We start from the raw sequence: 15,294 nt of genomic DNA, 5'->3' as shown, positions 1-15,294 counted from the left end.
ACAAGAAGAGGACAGGGAGGGAAGGGGGTGGGAGCTGATGGCCAGGGGTCCCAGCCATGTGATGAGGGGGCTGAACTTCAGCTCCAGCCTTGACCTCTGGCCCATCGAGCATGAGGCCTGTAGAGTGGCGCCTTCACCAAAGCCCCGAAGGGCCGGGTTTACAGAGCTTCCGCACGCCCCTGTGCCGGCCGCACCCGGACTCCACAAGCACAGAGGCCCCTTTGACGGGGACCTCCTCCTCTGTGTCTCTTCATCTGGCTGATCTGTATTCTTTAATAATATCCTCTGTAGTAAACTGGTGATCTCGTGAGCAAGCAGGTTTCCCAAGTCCTGTGAGCTGCTCTAGCAAAGTAATGGACCCCAAAGAGGTGGGGGCGGGACCCTCCCACCTGTGCACACGGGAGCGCAGGTGACAACCTGGGCTTGCCGTTGGCATGTGAAGTGGAGGACAGTCCTATGGGACTGAGCCCCCAACCTGCGGGGCCGCGCTCCCTCTGGGAGGGTGCGTCCGAATCAAGGGGAACTGTGGGCACCCAGCTGCTGTCGCAGAGGCCCGCTTGGGGCGGGACTTCCCGTCCCCTCCCCCACTGGAACTGGGAACAGAGTTTTAGGAGCAACTAGAGAGAGAGAAGCAGAAATGAGTGATTTTTGTGGAGCCTTTAGATATAGAGAGTAATGCTATTCCTGACTTTCCATTTTTTGGTTCAAGTCTTTCGGGAGCCCAGATGCATTTCTGGCCCCGGGGTTCCCTGCGATGCTGTCCTTCCAGTAAATTCCCTCTTTTGCTTCAGCTAGAAAAGAAAAAGTTTTCTTCCCTGTTACCAGGGAAGAGTTTTGACTAGGACTGATTTTGTCATCAATCCGCCCTGGACCACCTCCTGCTCTGTCTCCAGAATGAAGTGTCTTTCTCAGCCGTCTCAGCCCGACCTTGAGCCTCTCCATTTTGCCCCGCTGGCCCCTTCCCAAGTCACCCCACCTCCTTTCTGGGTCTAGACCAGGCCTGTTCTCTATTAAGCAGCCTAGGATTTGGGGTCTAGCACCAGCCAAAATGAAAATAACCAGACCATTTTGGTGCCACCTGGCTTGGCGTTAAAATGAAGTTTTGTTTTTCCTATTTGGGGTAATCATGTGCTTGAACAGAACACATCCAGATGTTTTCAGCATGCTGTATTCAGTGGTTTTAGATAACTTGGGCCTTTTTAAATTGCATTAAATTTAATCATGACATGGGAAACCGGTCTCCTAGCTGCTGTGTAAGCGTAATGCCTGACAAGAGCAGGCACTCAGTAAACGGGCGCTGAAGGACTGGGTGACGCCCTGTACCCAGGAGCCTGGCCTGGAAGTTCCAGGGGGCGGGGGCGGGGGCGGGGGCAGGGGCAGCACGCTGGGGTGGGGGGAGGGAGCTGTCACGAAACTGAGCGACCTTGCAAGGCTTAGCCCTTCAACTCTTCGCAGCCCCAAACCCCAGTCTTAACGGATTGCCCGTTAGAGCGTGACTGTGTGGCCAGTGCTCCGGCAGCAGGCGGTCCTGTAATTTGCATTCCCAGAACGACCTGCCTGAAGGAGCCAGTCTGAGGACCTGATGGGGAGGCTGCACTTCGCAGGGGGCAGCTGGTGCAGGTCAGGCCTCAGCAGGAGGAAACAATTAAACAATCGTTTTCTAAACAGAGCAGGCGGGGTTGGGGTGCCAACCGTGTCTTCTGCGGCCGCTCTTGGATTCCATTTTTCCTTGGCCACTTAGTTGAGCGAGCCCATACCAGTCGGGAGGTGCCAGCTTGCTCGCAACTTGGGCCCTAAGTTCTAAACAAACACAAGTCCCACTCACAAAGTACACTGGAATAAATAGTCTTTTCCCCATTTTTTTCATGGCTCTGTACGTGATGCCAAAGTATCAACTGGGACTATTTTCTTAACTGGAAAAAAAAAATCCTCCCTAGCTTGATCACAAATTCCTAGATCTGGAACTTTGCAATTTCACCTTAAGAAACTTCCAAACCCTCCAAATCCTGCAAATTTTGTAAAACTGTGGTTTGAGTAGAAGACGGAGGCCAGGACGGGCTATCCTCTGTATGTGCTGCCGATAGTTTGGGAGGAAAACGTTCTGCAACTGTAATGCTCTTCTGCGCCCTGCGGGACCGCCCACTCCTTGCCGCCTTCCGTTTTCTCCTAACGCTTTCGTACTTCCCAGTCATGGGGTGCCCAGGGGCTCAGAGAGGAGAAGCCAGCTCGTTAGGAAAGATCGGCTCTTCAGGCTCCAGATGACCTGGGGAACTCCGGCCCCCAGGCACCTGGGAGACGCCCCCCCAAGCACGTTCAGCTTTTGTAGCTATGGGGTTTCTTCTCAAACATACTTGGATTAGAACACGGGTTTAAAAGCCTCTTTTTTGGGAGGGATCATACCCTTCTTAAAGCAAACTCTTGAGCCCTGTAGAAAATGTAAGGCAGGTGAGAGAGAAGCTGCCTTGTTGGAAGCGGGGATGAGCACCCCGGGGCGGGGGGGGGGGGGGGTGGTTAGAGGCCTGGTCACCACTTCCTCCTGGCCTCCAGGCACTGCTCGGAGCCCCAGGCGCTAATGGAACCTAATCCAATTCCACAATAGTTTTAAACCAATGTTTTCTAGACTGAGCATAAGCCTCAGCGCCTGATGCTGTTTAGACTGGATCCAGTGAGTAAAGTATGAGTCACTGACCCAACCTGTCTCATTACATAGCACTGTGGGTCCCTTTTCTGGCCAACTTGGCCTTTGTCCTGGACTCATGACTAGCTTTCTTCAGTGTCAATTTCTGTTTATGAAAAATAAAGCTGCACCAGTACTCACCGATCTCATTTACGAACAGGGAAAGTTGCTTAAGCTTCGAATCTCAGTTCTCCCAGCCATAAAATGAGGACCCAAAATGATACCAGATGCTATTTATACCTTATGCTGTGTCCTCTGAGTGTATGTGTGCACTCACTCCCATCAACACAGTGCTAATTACTTTCTGTGCTTTTTCTAACTTAATCCTCATGTCAGCTCCATGAAGGAGGTATTATTGTTCATCACTGTAAAGTGAATTAAGGTTTGGGAGGGGTTGGATGACTTTCTCCAAATATCACAGTACATTCCAAAGCTCACAATGCTAGGCACTGACGGATGAGACCCCCTGATGAGTAAGACTGGCAGGAACACAAAGGACATTGCAACAAAGAATACTCTCCCACAGAACACTCTCCCAGATTTCTGTGCTTGCAAGAACAAGCAAGCAGGAAGATGTTCAGCCTAGCATCTGGTAGAGCATCTCCATCTCCAGGTACCAAAATTATTCTCAACTCTGGGAGAAATCCTAGCACCCCCGTGTCTTGCTACCTCTCGGGCGAGTCTGCAGTCCTCCGTCCTGAGTGACCCCGTGGGCAGCTGCCGGAGAAGCGCTGGAGGCACTCACCAGTGGAGACGCTGGCCGAGGTGGGGGCGCTGCGGGCTTGTTCTTTCAGAGCCACCACGTTGACGATGTATTCCTCCCCGGGCTTTAGTCCTGTCTGATTGAAGGACGTGACGTCGCTGGGGAGCTGGGCAATCACCCCTCCCTCATTGTTCTAGCGGGTGGGGGGAAGAGAGAAGCAGAGTAAGCAAAAGAAAATCACTAGGAGAGACAGGTGTTCCGATGCTTGCAAACTGTGATTTAAAAATCGGGACTACTCCTCTCCCCTCCATGATGACAGCGAGTGGCTGGGGACAGGGATGGCTCCCAGCAGGCTCAGTGAGAAGGCCACCACTCTCAGAGGATTTGGTAGATGGAGAAAATCAATTTCCAAGAACGTTTCTTTGGCCCTTCCTGAGTCTATTGAGTTTGCTAATAAAAATCAGTCATCAGGTGATATAGGCTGGTCTTGCCAAAGATGACATGTTTGATGGTTACAGTTAACATCCATCAGATTTGGGGGCATTTATAATGCGGAGCTTGTCCTTGACTATTTAGAATAGAGGGGTGGGGGGAGGGGTGTGTGTGTGTGTGTGTGTGTGTGTGTGTAAACAGCTCTGTGCACACACACACAGCACTTGCTAAACTAAGACATTTCCTGTTTTGTTTCTTGGTTTTTTTTTAAATGAGCCAAAGCTATTATTTTATGTCTGGAGTTTCTCATGATGTTACTCTAGTTATAAATTTGTCAATGTCTTGTTTCCTCTTCTCCCAGATGAGTTAGGAGTCAGTGACTCAATCAACTACAGGTACAGAGAAGAGGAAAAGGCAGCATGGAACTAAAAATAATACACAGGTGAGAGGAAGAAGACAAACTGGTAGAAGGGAATATAAGAAAGATCGCCTGTGATGATGTTGGGTCCCAGGTTTTTATCTACCTACCTACCCGTCAACTAGTATACATTTTCTAGGTGTGTCCCTGAAAATGGTAAAGTAAAGAGGGCTGTTTTAGTGACGCTGCCCTTCTCCCCTATTTTTTGGCCTCTTTCATGCTACTTCACAGCCATACTCTTAGAAATCAGCGTGAAAAATGCCGCCCAGCGGCCTTGGCCTGCAGAACACAGTTATTCCGTGCAGCCGTGTATTTGAACTTGGCAGGCCTTAGCCAGGCCTTCTCAGTTTTCACATGTTGAATGTAAAACAGGCAACGCTGGCATTGTCTCCTCTGCACTGTCATAAACCCACTTGCCTGCCACACTTCACTGGCCATTTTAACACATTGGTTTGAATATTTGTATAGAATGGTGTTTAGATGTATTCAACTTGCAATGGCATGATTGCACACGAGAAGGGGGTACATCCTGGTATAGGGGACACAGCCTTGGACTAGGAAGTGGACACCAGGTTCCTGGAGCAAGCCTGCCACCGACTAGCTGTCTAAGTTCAAGTTCACAGAGCCTTGTCTCTATAAACTATACAGATTGGATGTAAAATGAAGGGTCTAATCTGTGAACTTGAAGGTCTTTTGCAGCTCCAACAGCCCATGCCTGTAAGAATGGTGAAATCACAGTCTTGTTAGCCAAAAATGTGTCATGTGTCATTAAATCTGATGAATGACTGGAGAAATGCTCTTTGATATTGAAAGATAAAGCCAGAGGGGAGAAGTATGAGCAGACGCTATGCCCCCATGAGTAACGTAGTTAGGAAGGACAGCAGTGGGGTTGGCGAGTCCTAGAAAACTAGAACTAGTCAGGGACCTCTGGCCACTTGGAAACGTTCATTTTTAGGATTAAGAAAATAAAACACTACTTTAAAGAATAGAAAGAAATCTTGGGATACTTTTAACTCAAAGACTAATCATGGAATTTGTTGAAGGAAAATTGTTCTCAACTAATAGGTTATAAAAGGCGTTCCTGTGGTTCGCCTCTAGCCTGTAGAGGCTGGGGCTGTGCTAGCTGACCTCTGGCGCCTGCCTCTGGGTGCCCCGGACGAAGCTGTGGGCTGACCACGTGGCTGCTTCAGATGGCCTTTCCTCATATCCTGAAGACAAGCCCCGGCTTTCTGAAGGTTTGCTAATCAGGCTCACTGATGATCCCACTCTGCAAAACCTTAGAGCCTCCTGAGCAGAGGGCCGGGCAGGTGGCTGCTTCCCAGGCTCAGGGTCATTCTTGCTGATTGTCCCCTCACCACACCTTACAGCCCAGTCACCCACAAAATGTCCCGTTGTGTCCTCAGTGGTAGAGAGAGATACTGGTTAGCACCTTCCTCACCGCTCCCAGCCCCATGGAGGCTATGAATGTGCCACAGAAGGCTGCTGGCTTAGCAGTCCAACAGGTGGAGTTACCTTCGGAATAAAGCTGATCTCCCACCCGTCGAAGGAGAAGGAGAAGGGCTCCCACTGCACCTCCACGGTGGTCTCTGTGATGGTCTTGAACTGTAGGCCTTGAGGAGTGGAGAGATCTGGAACACAGCAATGGGGGTGACCATGTCACGGCGAGCCTTCGGAGAGTGTCACTGGGGCTCGGGCTGGGGGTGCTCCCCCCATGCCATGGGTGTGGTGGGCTCTGCCGATCTTTCCACATGCACAGTGGTTCCCGGCGGGGCAGGGGGTGGGGGGTGGTGGTCCGGGCTCGGCCTGTTCCTTCGCAGCCTGGTGCCAAGTCTTGGTGGAATCCATGAGTAAAGTAACCCAATCTAATCAATACTTGTGTATGATTTCTATTCTATAATACATTAGTATTAAACTATGACTTCCTCTCCTTACTAAATCTTGGCATTTAACATAATGCCTTTTTCAGGGAACCTGAATGCTGTCTTTGGAGGCCCTAAGGATCCCTGAGAGGTGACAGAATGGCTAACGTCAGCGTTCCCAGTTCACACCCAGGAAACGGGAGGCACGGATTCGGCTAGAGGCGTGGGGCCTGCCCACTTCAGAATGAAGCCTGGGATGCTCACCTGGACCCTCTGGTGGACAGTGAGAGTATTTTGTTAGTTCAAACCACCACGGGTAGGAGGGCCTAAAATTTCAATTTCATGTCCACAAGCAAAGCCAAGCCATACACCAAGGACAGGAGCAGATCCTGGGGCTTTGCTCATATTTGACTAGCTCCTTCTTGTCTCCCATGGTCCCTTTACTATTTCTTCTCTCCCTCACTCACCTTTGCCTCCCTTGTTTGCTTCCTCTTCTACTCTCCCTCTTTCCTTACACACACATGCAAATGCGCACACGCACGCACACACGCACAGGCAGGGGCAGTGAGGGGGACGCGTGGCTGCCCTGAAACGCGCAGGCGTGGCTTTCCTCAGTCCTGCGGGGTGCCTGCTTCCACGGCAGCTTCGCCGCTCAGGGGAGGTTCCCGAGGGGGAGCGCACAGACCCTCATCCTTCCTGTGTGGGAGCCCTTGCGTGCTCCCGGCGGAAAGGCAGGGCTGCTTCTGAGCCCACCCGAAGGCACGTTGGTGAGTTGACATGATTTTGTCCTTGTCACCTGGGAGCGTGCCTGGGGGGATGCCCAGACTTGGCATAAGAAATGCCTCAGGAGACGGGGAACCTTGTCGCTGCGTGGGCACGAGGATCAGGGACAAGTTGCTTGGGAGTGGGGCCAGGCCGTTGCTGCGGTGACTCACCCCGGAGCAAGGTGGGGACAGCGGCAGATGGCAACCTGCCTCTCCGCAGCCATTGCAGGTATTTAAAACTAGTTCTCAGGCACCAGAGGAATCGAAGAAAAAAAGGTCAAATATAAACAGCGATAATTATAGGCATATTTAACTGAGTCAGCATTCACAGGAAGAGCCCAATGATACCAGGATATGTGTCATCTGAAAAGCATGGGACAAGATGACTTCTTAAATCCTGTCCCCTCTCCCTGCCTCTATTCTTGCATCCTTCAAAGCTCAGTTCCAGCCCTTGGGAGCTCCGTAAAAGCTCCAGGCCAACTCTTTCTCCAGGGACCTCCCTCTTTTCTGAACTCATGGTATTTGTCACCCAAATACCACCTTGCCATTTGAGACTGACATAAAATGGGCCCCCGCTGCTCATCTCATGTTTGGGGCTAAGTCTCGTTTTCCGACCCAGTGGCTTCTGGTTCCTGGTCTCTCCTCATTCTAGGTCTCCGCTCCTGCCACCACCTCTGTGATGTAATTAAAGTCCACGTTTGGTCGTTGCCGCAGGTTCCTGGTGTGCTGCTCCTAAGACCTGCGGACTCTCTGGGCTGACAGGAATCTTTTGTACGATTACGAGATAACTAGTCTGGGGTTCCTAGAAAGCCGGTCCCTAGAAAATCAGGGCATGATTAGAGGCTCGGAATCCCCTGCCCCACCTCCCAACCTCCATGCCGAAATCAGTCGCGCCTCCATAACCAACTCTCCGTAAGCAGCCCTGAACGGGGGTGGGGGGGCCAGGGAGCTTCCAGGCTGGCGCACACCCGGAGGCGCTGGGAGGGCAGCAAGCCCGGAGGGGGCAGGGAGCTCCACGACCCTCCCTGTCTGCCTTGCCCTGTGCGTGTCTTCTGGCTTCATCCCAAGTTGTACCCTTTATAATAACCTGGTCAGTAAAGTATTTTTCCGAGTTCCATGAGCTGTTCTAATGAATTAGTAAACCTATGGAGGGGTTATGGGAACCCCTTGAATTGATGACCAGCGGGTCAGAAGTACTGGTGCGAACCTGGACACGCGACTGGCCCCCGGAGCGGGGGCCGTCCTCGGAGCCGGGGGCCTGACCACGTGGACCTGATGCTCCGTCAGCTGAACTGACTTGTAGGTTGCCCAGCAGGTGCCTGAGGTTGGAATGGGGTTGGAAGAACTGATTTAAGAGTTCAGAGGTGTGTAAAGAAAAAAGTAACAGTGTCTTCTTAGCTCTTTCCTAGTCTACTTAAAATAGTCAATAGTTGGTATGCACTCTTTTAAAATTTGTGCTCAAATAAACCTACAAAATATAGATGATTATAGGAGATTTCCCTTGTTATCAATAAAAAAGAAAAATGTCCATTTCTTACAGAGGGTGGTTTACTTGCTTTCTCTGTTTCTGTCTTTCTCTTTCTTCTCCTCATTGAATTATTCTTAACCATGTTCTGTTATAATCAAAATGAGCTACCAAGCTATTTTGCCAAACGAAACACCATCAGGAAATTATGCCGCTTCTCCAAGAGAAGTGGGTATTGCCAGCTGTGGTTTTAAATAAGGTATTTTTTCTCTTTACAGATGCTATACACTTACCACCATATAGAACATGCTTATTACATGTCACATGTCAGGTCTCCTGGTTTTGGCTAACTAGAATCAGTCTGTATAATTCTCACCTTTCCTCCTCTTCAGACCCTGCCTTAGAACAAGTTAGAACTCAATAATTAAAGTACTTTGAGTCCTCTGGTTCTATAATTGATGGGAACTGCCCGAGTTTGGAAACTCTTAACTAGAAGTGTCTTTTTAATCACGAACCCTTTCCTAAGTGGGCCGTGTCAGAAGCCCGCCCCCTCCCGAGCAGTGACATTGCAGGCATCCCCGAAGAACTGAGAAAAGACGCGACGTACGCTCATGAATGCCCATGGTCTCATGTAGGAGAAGAGAAAGATGAAGCAGGAAGGGGAAATGGTACGTACGGGTGGCCACCTTGGCAGTGATGGGGAGGCTGAGGATGTTGCTAATGACAGCACAGACGCTGATGTTGTAGGTGAGACCTGGCTCCAGCTCGGTGATGGTGACCCCACGCCAACCTCCAGGCACCCGCTGCTGGAGCTGGGGGCCCCCCGGGGCCGTCGGCTGGTAAGAGATCACATATTCCGTCACTGCCATCGGCCCGTCCCATTCCAGCTCAATGGACCTGTCGCTGATACCAGCCACTCGCAAGTCCTCTGGAGGGGCAGCTACCGGGAGGCAATACACAGATAGCATGAGCTCAGAGGCCTGCCTTCCCCATCCTCGACTCATCTTTCTGCCTCACACCTCGCCCCATGTGCCCCATCTGGGTGTCCTGCTCAGCTCGATGGCGGGGCTGGTCCCTAACGCCCTTTGGGGGCAGCTTCTTGTCTTTCTGTGCTTGGTTCTCCCATGTCCATGGGATGCTGAGTCAGTGGTCTGCTGGCTGTGGCTCCTACCGACTCGTGAAGGCTGACTGTCAAATTCCCGGGAACCTTGCGAGGCAGTTGCTCGACGCAGCCATTGTGACAGACTGCCGTCGTTTGCCGCGGACGATGCACACCCCACGGTTTTGGCCCAAACTTTCAGGGGTGGGAAAAATCTTTCGTTTTAATTTTTTAATTCAATTATTTATTTATATTTAGATACTTGTTTTTTGTATTATAAAGGAATTGTAGCATTTATTTTTGAACATACGGATATCCTTATTGTTTTCTAGAGTTTCAGTTTTAATGCATAAGCAAAAATAAAAATTAAAAACATTTATATAGATACAGAATTAGTACTACCCACGTTTAATGCGTATCCTTATTTTTTGCCTAAAAAATTTGGGCAAAAAGTGTGCATTATACACAGCTACATATGGGTACATATAAACTACATTATATTAAAAACAAAATAAATATTCAAAACTCATCACTTTCATATTATTTCATTACATTTTACTATTTCCCATGACCTTGCAGCCGTCTACACGTGCTACGTCTCTGGTGGAAATGCCATCTAATTGTGTCCGACCACACAGGGCAACTGCCAACTCCACGTGCAGGGACCTCATGTGGGTGGTTTGACATGGGCCACAGAGGGAGTATCTGTACCATGGAAACTGGCAAATGCTACAAAGCAAGGCTGTTTCATTTTTGCTTTCAGAGAGCTAGTTATTAGATACTTAGCAGCAAACCAGTGGCCAGAATTTTTGGTAGTTTAATAACTTGTCACCAGATGACCCTGGAAGATAGTATTTGATTTTGCAAGTGGAAATAAAGGCTTATCTGGCAAAATATGGGAGGCCAAAACAGGAAGTCCTGGATACCATGGACTACGAGAAGTCATTAGATAAAGCCTTATTGTATGATTTTCCCTGCTAAACAGAGGCTTCAAGTGTTGAAAGAAGTGTAACTTGTATTAAACCAGTTTTGATTAGCCTTGATCTTGGGGATGATGATAAAGAAGGATTCTTGATGTCATTGCTTTTCTCTCTTGTTCAAATGCTATTCAAAGCATCACCAAAGATTAAACCTCACCGAAATGGTCTTTCATGTATGGTTCTCTGGGGGAGTGAAGATTCAACCAGGAGTGTGGTATTAAATAATTGAACCTTTCAGGCCAATTAGGAGGGTAACTCCAGTGTGCCTGTAATTGGATTGGCCCATAAATGAAATCAGAGATTGGGCCAATATTTAAATAGTCCTAATTAACTTATACATTTATATGCAGGGGAGGCTTCAGCTAGTTGAAGAGATGCCACTGGTTTTGAATTTCTCCTCTGAGAATTTTCACTTTTAATTTTTACAAGTGCGTAGGACACAGCCAGTTGCTGGTCACAGGACCCGCGCTCAGAGGGTGTCGGCCCCTGGTGGCGGCCACACGTGCACCCTCAGGTCCTTGGCAGCGGCGGCCATGACGGGCCTAGACTCTCAGGATGGAACTCAGGGCCACATGTTTGCAATACTGAGCATCTGCTTTGATGCTTTGCCCCAAACTATTCCTGGTGTAAAACAGTCTAGAAAGCAGAGCTTGTGAAGGTGGCAAATGCTGACCAAAACTAAACATTAAAAATTTACTGTTTAAATTTATAAAGCTAAATAAGTGTAAATGAAATTTAAATAACTGAACTTTTGAGTGATAATTTATAAGCTTCCCTCATTTCTAATTCTGGCATTATTAAAGTTGGAACTGCACCGAGAACACGCTGTCTAGTTCACACAGAGTAACTTTGGGGCCCAGGGGCCAAGCGGTTGATCCGTAGCACCTGTAAGTAGTTCTCACAGTTATGGACACATGTGTTAGGCACCCGGCAGCATGCTAAACACTTGCACGCAGATTATCTCATTTCACCCATCACCAACACTGTGGGATAGGTATCATCACTCCCCTGATTTTATGGATGAGCATCAAAACTGTCTGCAAACAGAGGTGAGCGTTTGAACCGGGCTGGATGGGCCTACCCGGGGTGTCCAACCTGCGGCTGCGGGCCGCAGGCAGCTCGGGATGGCTGTGAATGCAGCCCAACGCAAACCTGCCGATACACTTGAAACACTGCAAGATTTGTTTTGTGATTATGTGTTGCAATGTATTTAGCGTGTGGCCCAAAGGCCACTTCTTTTCTTCCAGTGTCGCCCCAAAACACGGTAAGTTTAGACACCCCTGGAGAACCTCTCAGCCAGTAAACACCCCCCTTTACATTTGCACAACATTTTACAGCCTCTGAAACATGTTCTGATGCAGCATTCTAACTAGAATTTAAAAAAAAAATAAAATCCTTTCATAGCTGTTCTGTGTAGCTGATCAGGTAGCTGTTTGGAGCCTGACTTTACAGATGGGGAAACTGAGAGCTGGGTTCAGGGACTTGCCCAGAGCCAGGGGCTGGGTCCTAGGAGACCTGACCCTCAAATCCAGGTCGCCCGCACCCAGTGTTAGTTCCCCTCCAGTCCCTCGATGCGCCAGGCGTCGCCTCCCACTCGCGCGGCCTTCCAGAGGAAACCGGGCGAGAGCGCAACCCAGGCTGCCCTTCCGGAGGGGAGTTCCAGACACGGGCGCGGCGCAGAGGTAAGAAACTGCTTTTAAAAAAGCTCCCCTAGCGCTTGTCTCCTGTGATTCAGCACATCGATTGCGGGCTTCCTAGGGGAGACCTCTCCCGCCACAGTGACAGAAATGGCCACACCAAATTTCAAGGCACCAACAACTCTTGGGGCACCTGGGACAAGTTAGTATTCCCTCCTGGTTCCTCCTTCCAGAAAATAATGCCAACAGAGCATGATCTAAGATGAGCATTTTGGGATTTTAAAGTACAAATGTGATGCAGATGTATTTTTTTAAATCTTTGACAACTTCCCCTGGCAGACCTTTATCGTGAGACCTGAGGCCAGCGGCACCGGCCTCCACGTCTGACGAGAAAGCGGCGCTGGTGCCGTTCCGGCAAAGGACCGCGGGGAGCAGTGGCTGGAGGAAGAGGCCGTCCCCGGTGCCCTGTAACTCAGCAGGGGCTGTGTACCTGGGTGCCAGTAACTCATGTGGAACAAACTGATATTGAACCAGAAAGCAAACTGTAAAGGAGCCGTATGCCTCGATGCTCTCAACTTAGGGGGGTGTGCAAAGTAGTCTGAGGTTCCCACTCAAACGTGGGGGAAGAGCGTGCAGTTTAAAAGGAGTAAACTGTAGCTTGAGGAGCAAAGGTGCCACACTGGCTCCATTCTGGATTTGCGTCAATTTCACACCAAGGTGGCAAGAGGGCGGAATTACTTCCGTGAAGTGTCTTGCTCCAAGGAGCCGGGGACTTCAGGTGCTGAAGGTTGCGCTGGTGGCAGCGCCGGCAGAGGCAGAGTCTGTCGCTGACGCCTCCCTGCGGGTCTGACCGAAGTCCAGGGGATGGGGACCCTGCTCTGTTGTTGTTTCATCCTGTTGGCTCACTGGGAGTCTTGGCCAGCGCTCGGACCAGCTCCCGCGTGGACCAGCTTCACAGAGGGCAGGCGTGGACAATCGGTTCAATGTGCTTGTCTTCCCACCTCCAACGTCTAACTCTTCACCATTTGACACAGCGTGGCTTTTATATCAAAAGATGACTTCTTTGTGTATGTGGTTTTTCAAAATTTTTAAATTTTACTTTTTTTTTGCTTTTCAAAAATTTTTTAAAATTCCGCTCTACCTAGCATCCCGGAGGGATTAAAGAGTGCGAGAAGGTGGTGGGCAACCAGGGTTCTCTTTCCTGCTCTACGGCTAATTAGCTGTCCGGCTCTGGAAGGATCTTTGTCTCTCTGGACGGCTGCTTTTGGAATCTGTGAAATGTGACATCCAGGGCCGCTTCTTTCTAAGGCCTGTTTTAGGAGCTTCTATCCACGAATTTTCCTTCACGCCGCCAGAGAAAAGGGGCAAAAAGGCCAAGATGTCGTCCCACGGCCCCAGCACGAGTGAAGGCCAAGGCCAGGAGCCCCATAGGGCAGTCTCGTCAACACCGAGTCGCGCGCAGCCCCCTGCAGCCCCCAGGACCGCAGGATGAAAGCCACACAGTGGGCGGCTATTTCCCATGCCCTTGCCAAGAGGAAGGAGTGGCCCAAGAGGAAGTCTATCTTGAGGCTCCCCATGGTTTCCCCCTCCTCGCTCCCTGCCGGCGAGGGCAGCAGGGACACTGGAGTGTGTGCACCTGGCCAGGGATGCCCAACAGAGGACACATAGCCCCTCTCCCACAGCCTCTTCACAAAGATCAAGCCGAAGGGCCCTCCGGATAGCGACTCAAATGCTCGCTGGCAGGGACCCGGGGCATTCGGCTTAAAAGGCTGGTGCGTGAGCAATGCATTCCACAGTGTGTGGTGCTCCAGGGTTGCTATGGAAACAGAGGGAGATGATGTAACTGTCCTTCCTCACGTGCTTTGGGAACCTGTCATTCATCTGGACCTCCAGAAGGGTCCCTCAAACAGCACAGAGGGAGCCTCTTGGAGGTAACGTGTGCTCACAGTTTGGACTCAACCCAGTTCCGCACCAGCTACGCTGACAGCTGCTGAGTCTCCCCGAATGGTCAGGGGGTTTGCCTCCAGCTCGGTTTGGACCCTCGATCAGATTTAAGATTTTGTCTGCAAAGGGACCCGTCCCTGTAGAAAAGCAGGGTCAAGATCGTGAGGGGTAGGCACAGCCAACCGAGGGCAGCTCTGCCCTGAAGCATGTGGGCGACAGAACAGCCATACACAGCAGTGGCCCCAACGGACCCGAGCATCCTCAGGTGCCTGGGCCCGTGGGTGGGAATCAGCGCCCCTCCCCCCATGTCCCCGGCAATGACCTAGTGGTTTCAGATTCAGAAACACAGAGGCTTAACTTTTGTTGAATTTTCTTTCAGAAGAGTTGGTGTAACACCTAAGTATACTTTTATAAAGATATTTCAATTCAGAAAACAAAATTAGGAGGCTTAATAAGATCATCGAATATGAGAAAAAATGAAGAAACATGGAAATATGTTTTTTCCTATGCAGTGCATTTTACTTGTTTACTTGTTTGTTTTCCCCATTGCTGTTGTTATTGCCATGGATCTTCTGAATTAGATCTTCATTTTAGGGTACCCCCTGTGTATCGGTGCCTATGGGGTAGACCACACATGGGGTTGGTTCCAGTCTGCTACATGTCACCTGAACAAAGTGAGTCCCAGCCTTGTGATATTCTGTACCAATCGTTAGAATGCCAGTTGTTGCTTGAAGAGCTTAATACTTTATTCCTGTTTGCATTTACTTCCTCACCTACACACATACTTTTTTTCCCCTGGGGATGCTAGGCCGTTTCATAAATTCACAACACCTGGTAATATGTAAGCTCCCAAACCACCAGCCCGCCTGGTGAGCCTGGTTATCGCAGACTTGCCACCATCTGACACAGCAGCATTCAGAAGGCCTTGTCCTGGGACATAGCAAGAGGCAAGGCAGGTACTGTACTTTGCCACGTATAATACGCACGTTTTTGCCCTAATTTTTGAGGGGAAAATAAGGTTGCGTATTATACATGGTAGCACCTAAAATATCTTGTATCTGTTCCTGTGTTTTGTAATTGTTACATAAAATTTCTTGTGCTATAATATGTTAAAAAATAAATGCTAAAATACCTTTATAAAACAAAAAAAACAAGTATCTAATATAAATAAATAAACTGAATTAAAAAATTGAAAGATTTTTTTTCCCCTGAAAGTTTGGGCCAAAAATGCGGGTGCATGATATACGCAGGAGCACATGCTACAGGCGGAACACGGCACTCCGGAGCAGGGGGAGGGGGCCCGCGGACGCCCTCGG

General features: G+C 49.7%; 1 protein-coding gene across 1 annotated transcript in view; it reads right to left on the bottom strand.

The window, feature by feature from the left end:
* Positions 1 to 15,294, bottom strand: part of TNR (tenascin R) — a 63,864-nt gene that overhangs the window by 44,854 nt on the left and 3,716 nt on the right. The window contains exons 3-5 of the mRNA XM_054587553.1: positions 8,995 to 9,258; positions 5,743 to 5,858; positions 3,423 to 3,573 (exon numbers count right to left, since the gene is read on the bottom strand). Coding sequence (XP_054443528.1) covers positions 3,423 to 3,573; positions 5,743 to 5,858; positions 8,995 to 9,258 — 531 coding nt within the window. The remainder of the gene's footprint in view (positions 1 to 3,422; positions 3,574 to 5,742; positions 5,859 to 8,994; positions 9,259 to 15,294) is intronic.

The sequence above is a fragment of the Pteronotus mesoamericanus genome, unplaced genomic scaffold, assembly GCF_021234165.1.
Source record: "Pteronotus mesoamericanus isolate MK-2021 breed Mesoamerican mustached bat unplaced genomic scaffold, CSHL_Meso_final scaffold_1186, whole genome shotgun sequence".
In the NCBI taxonomy this organism is placed as follows: domain Eukaryota; kingdom Metazoa; phylum Chordata; class Mammalia; order Chiroptera; family Mormoopidae; genus Pteronotus; species Pteronotus mesoamericanus.
Note: the sequence above shows the minus strand (reverse complement) of the source record. Positions and strands in the feature narration are given on the sequence as shown.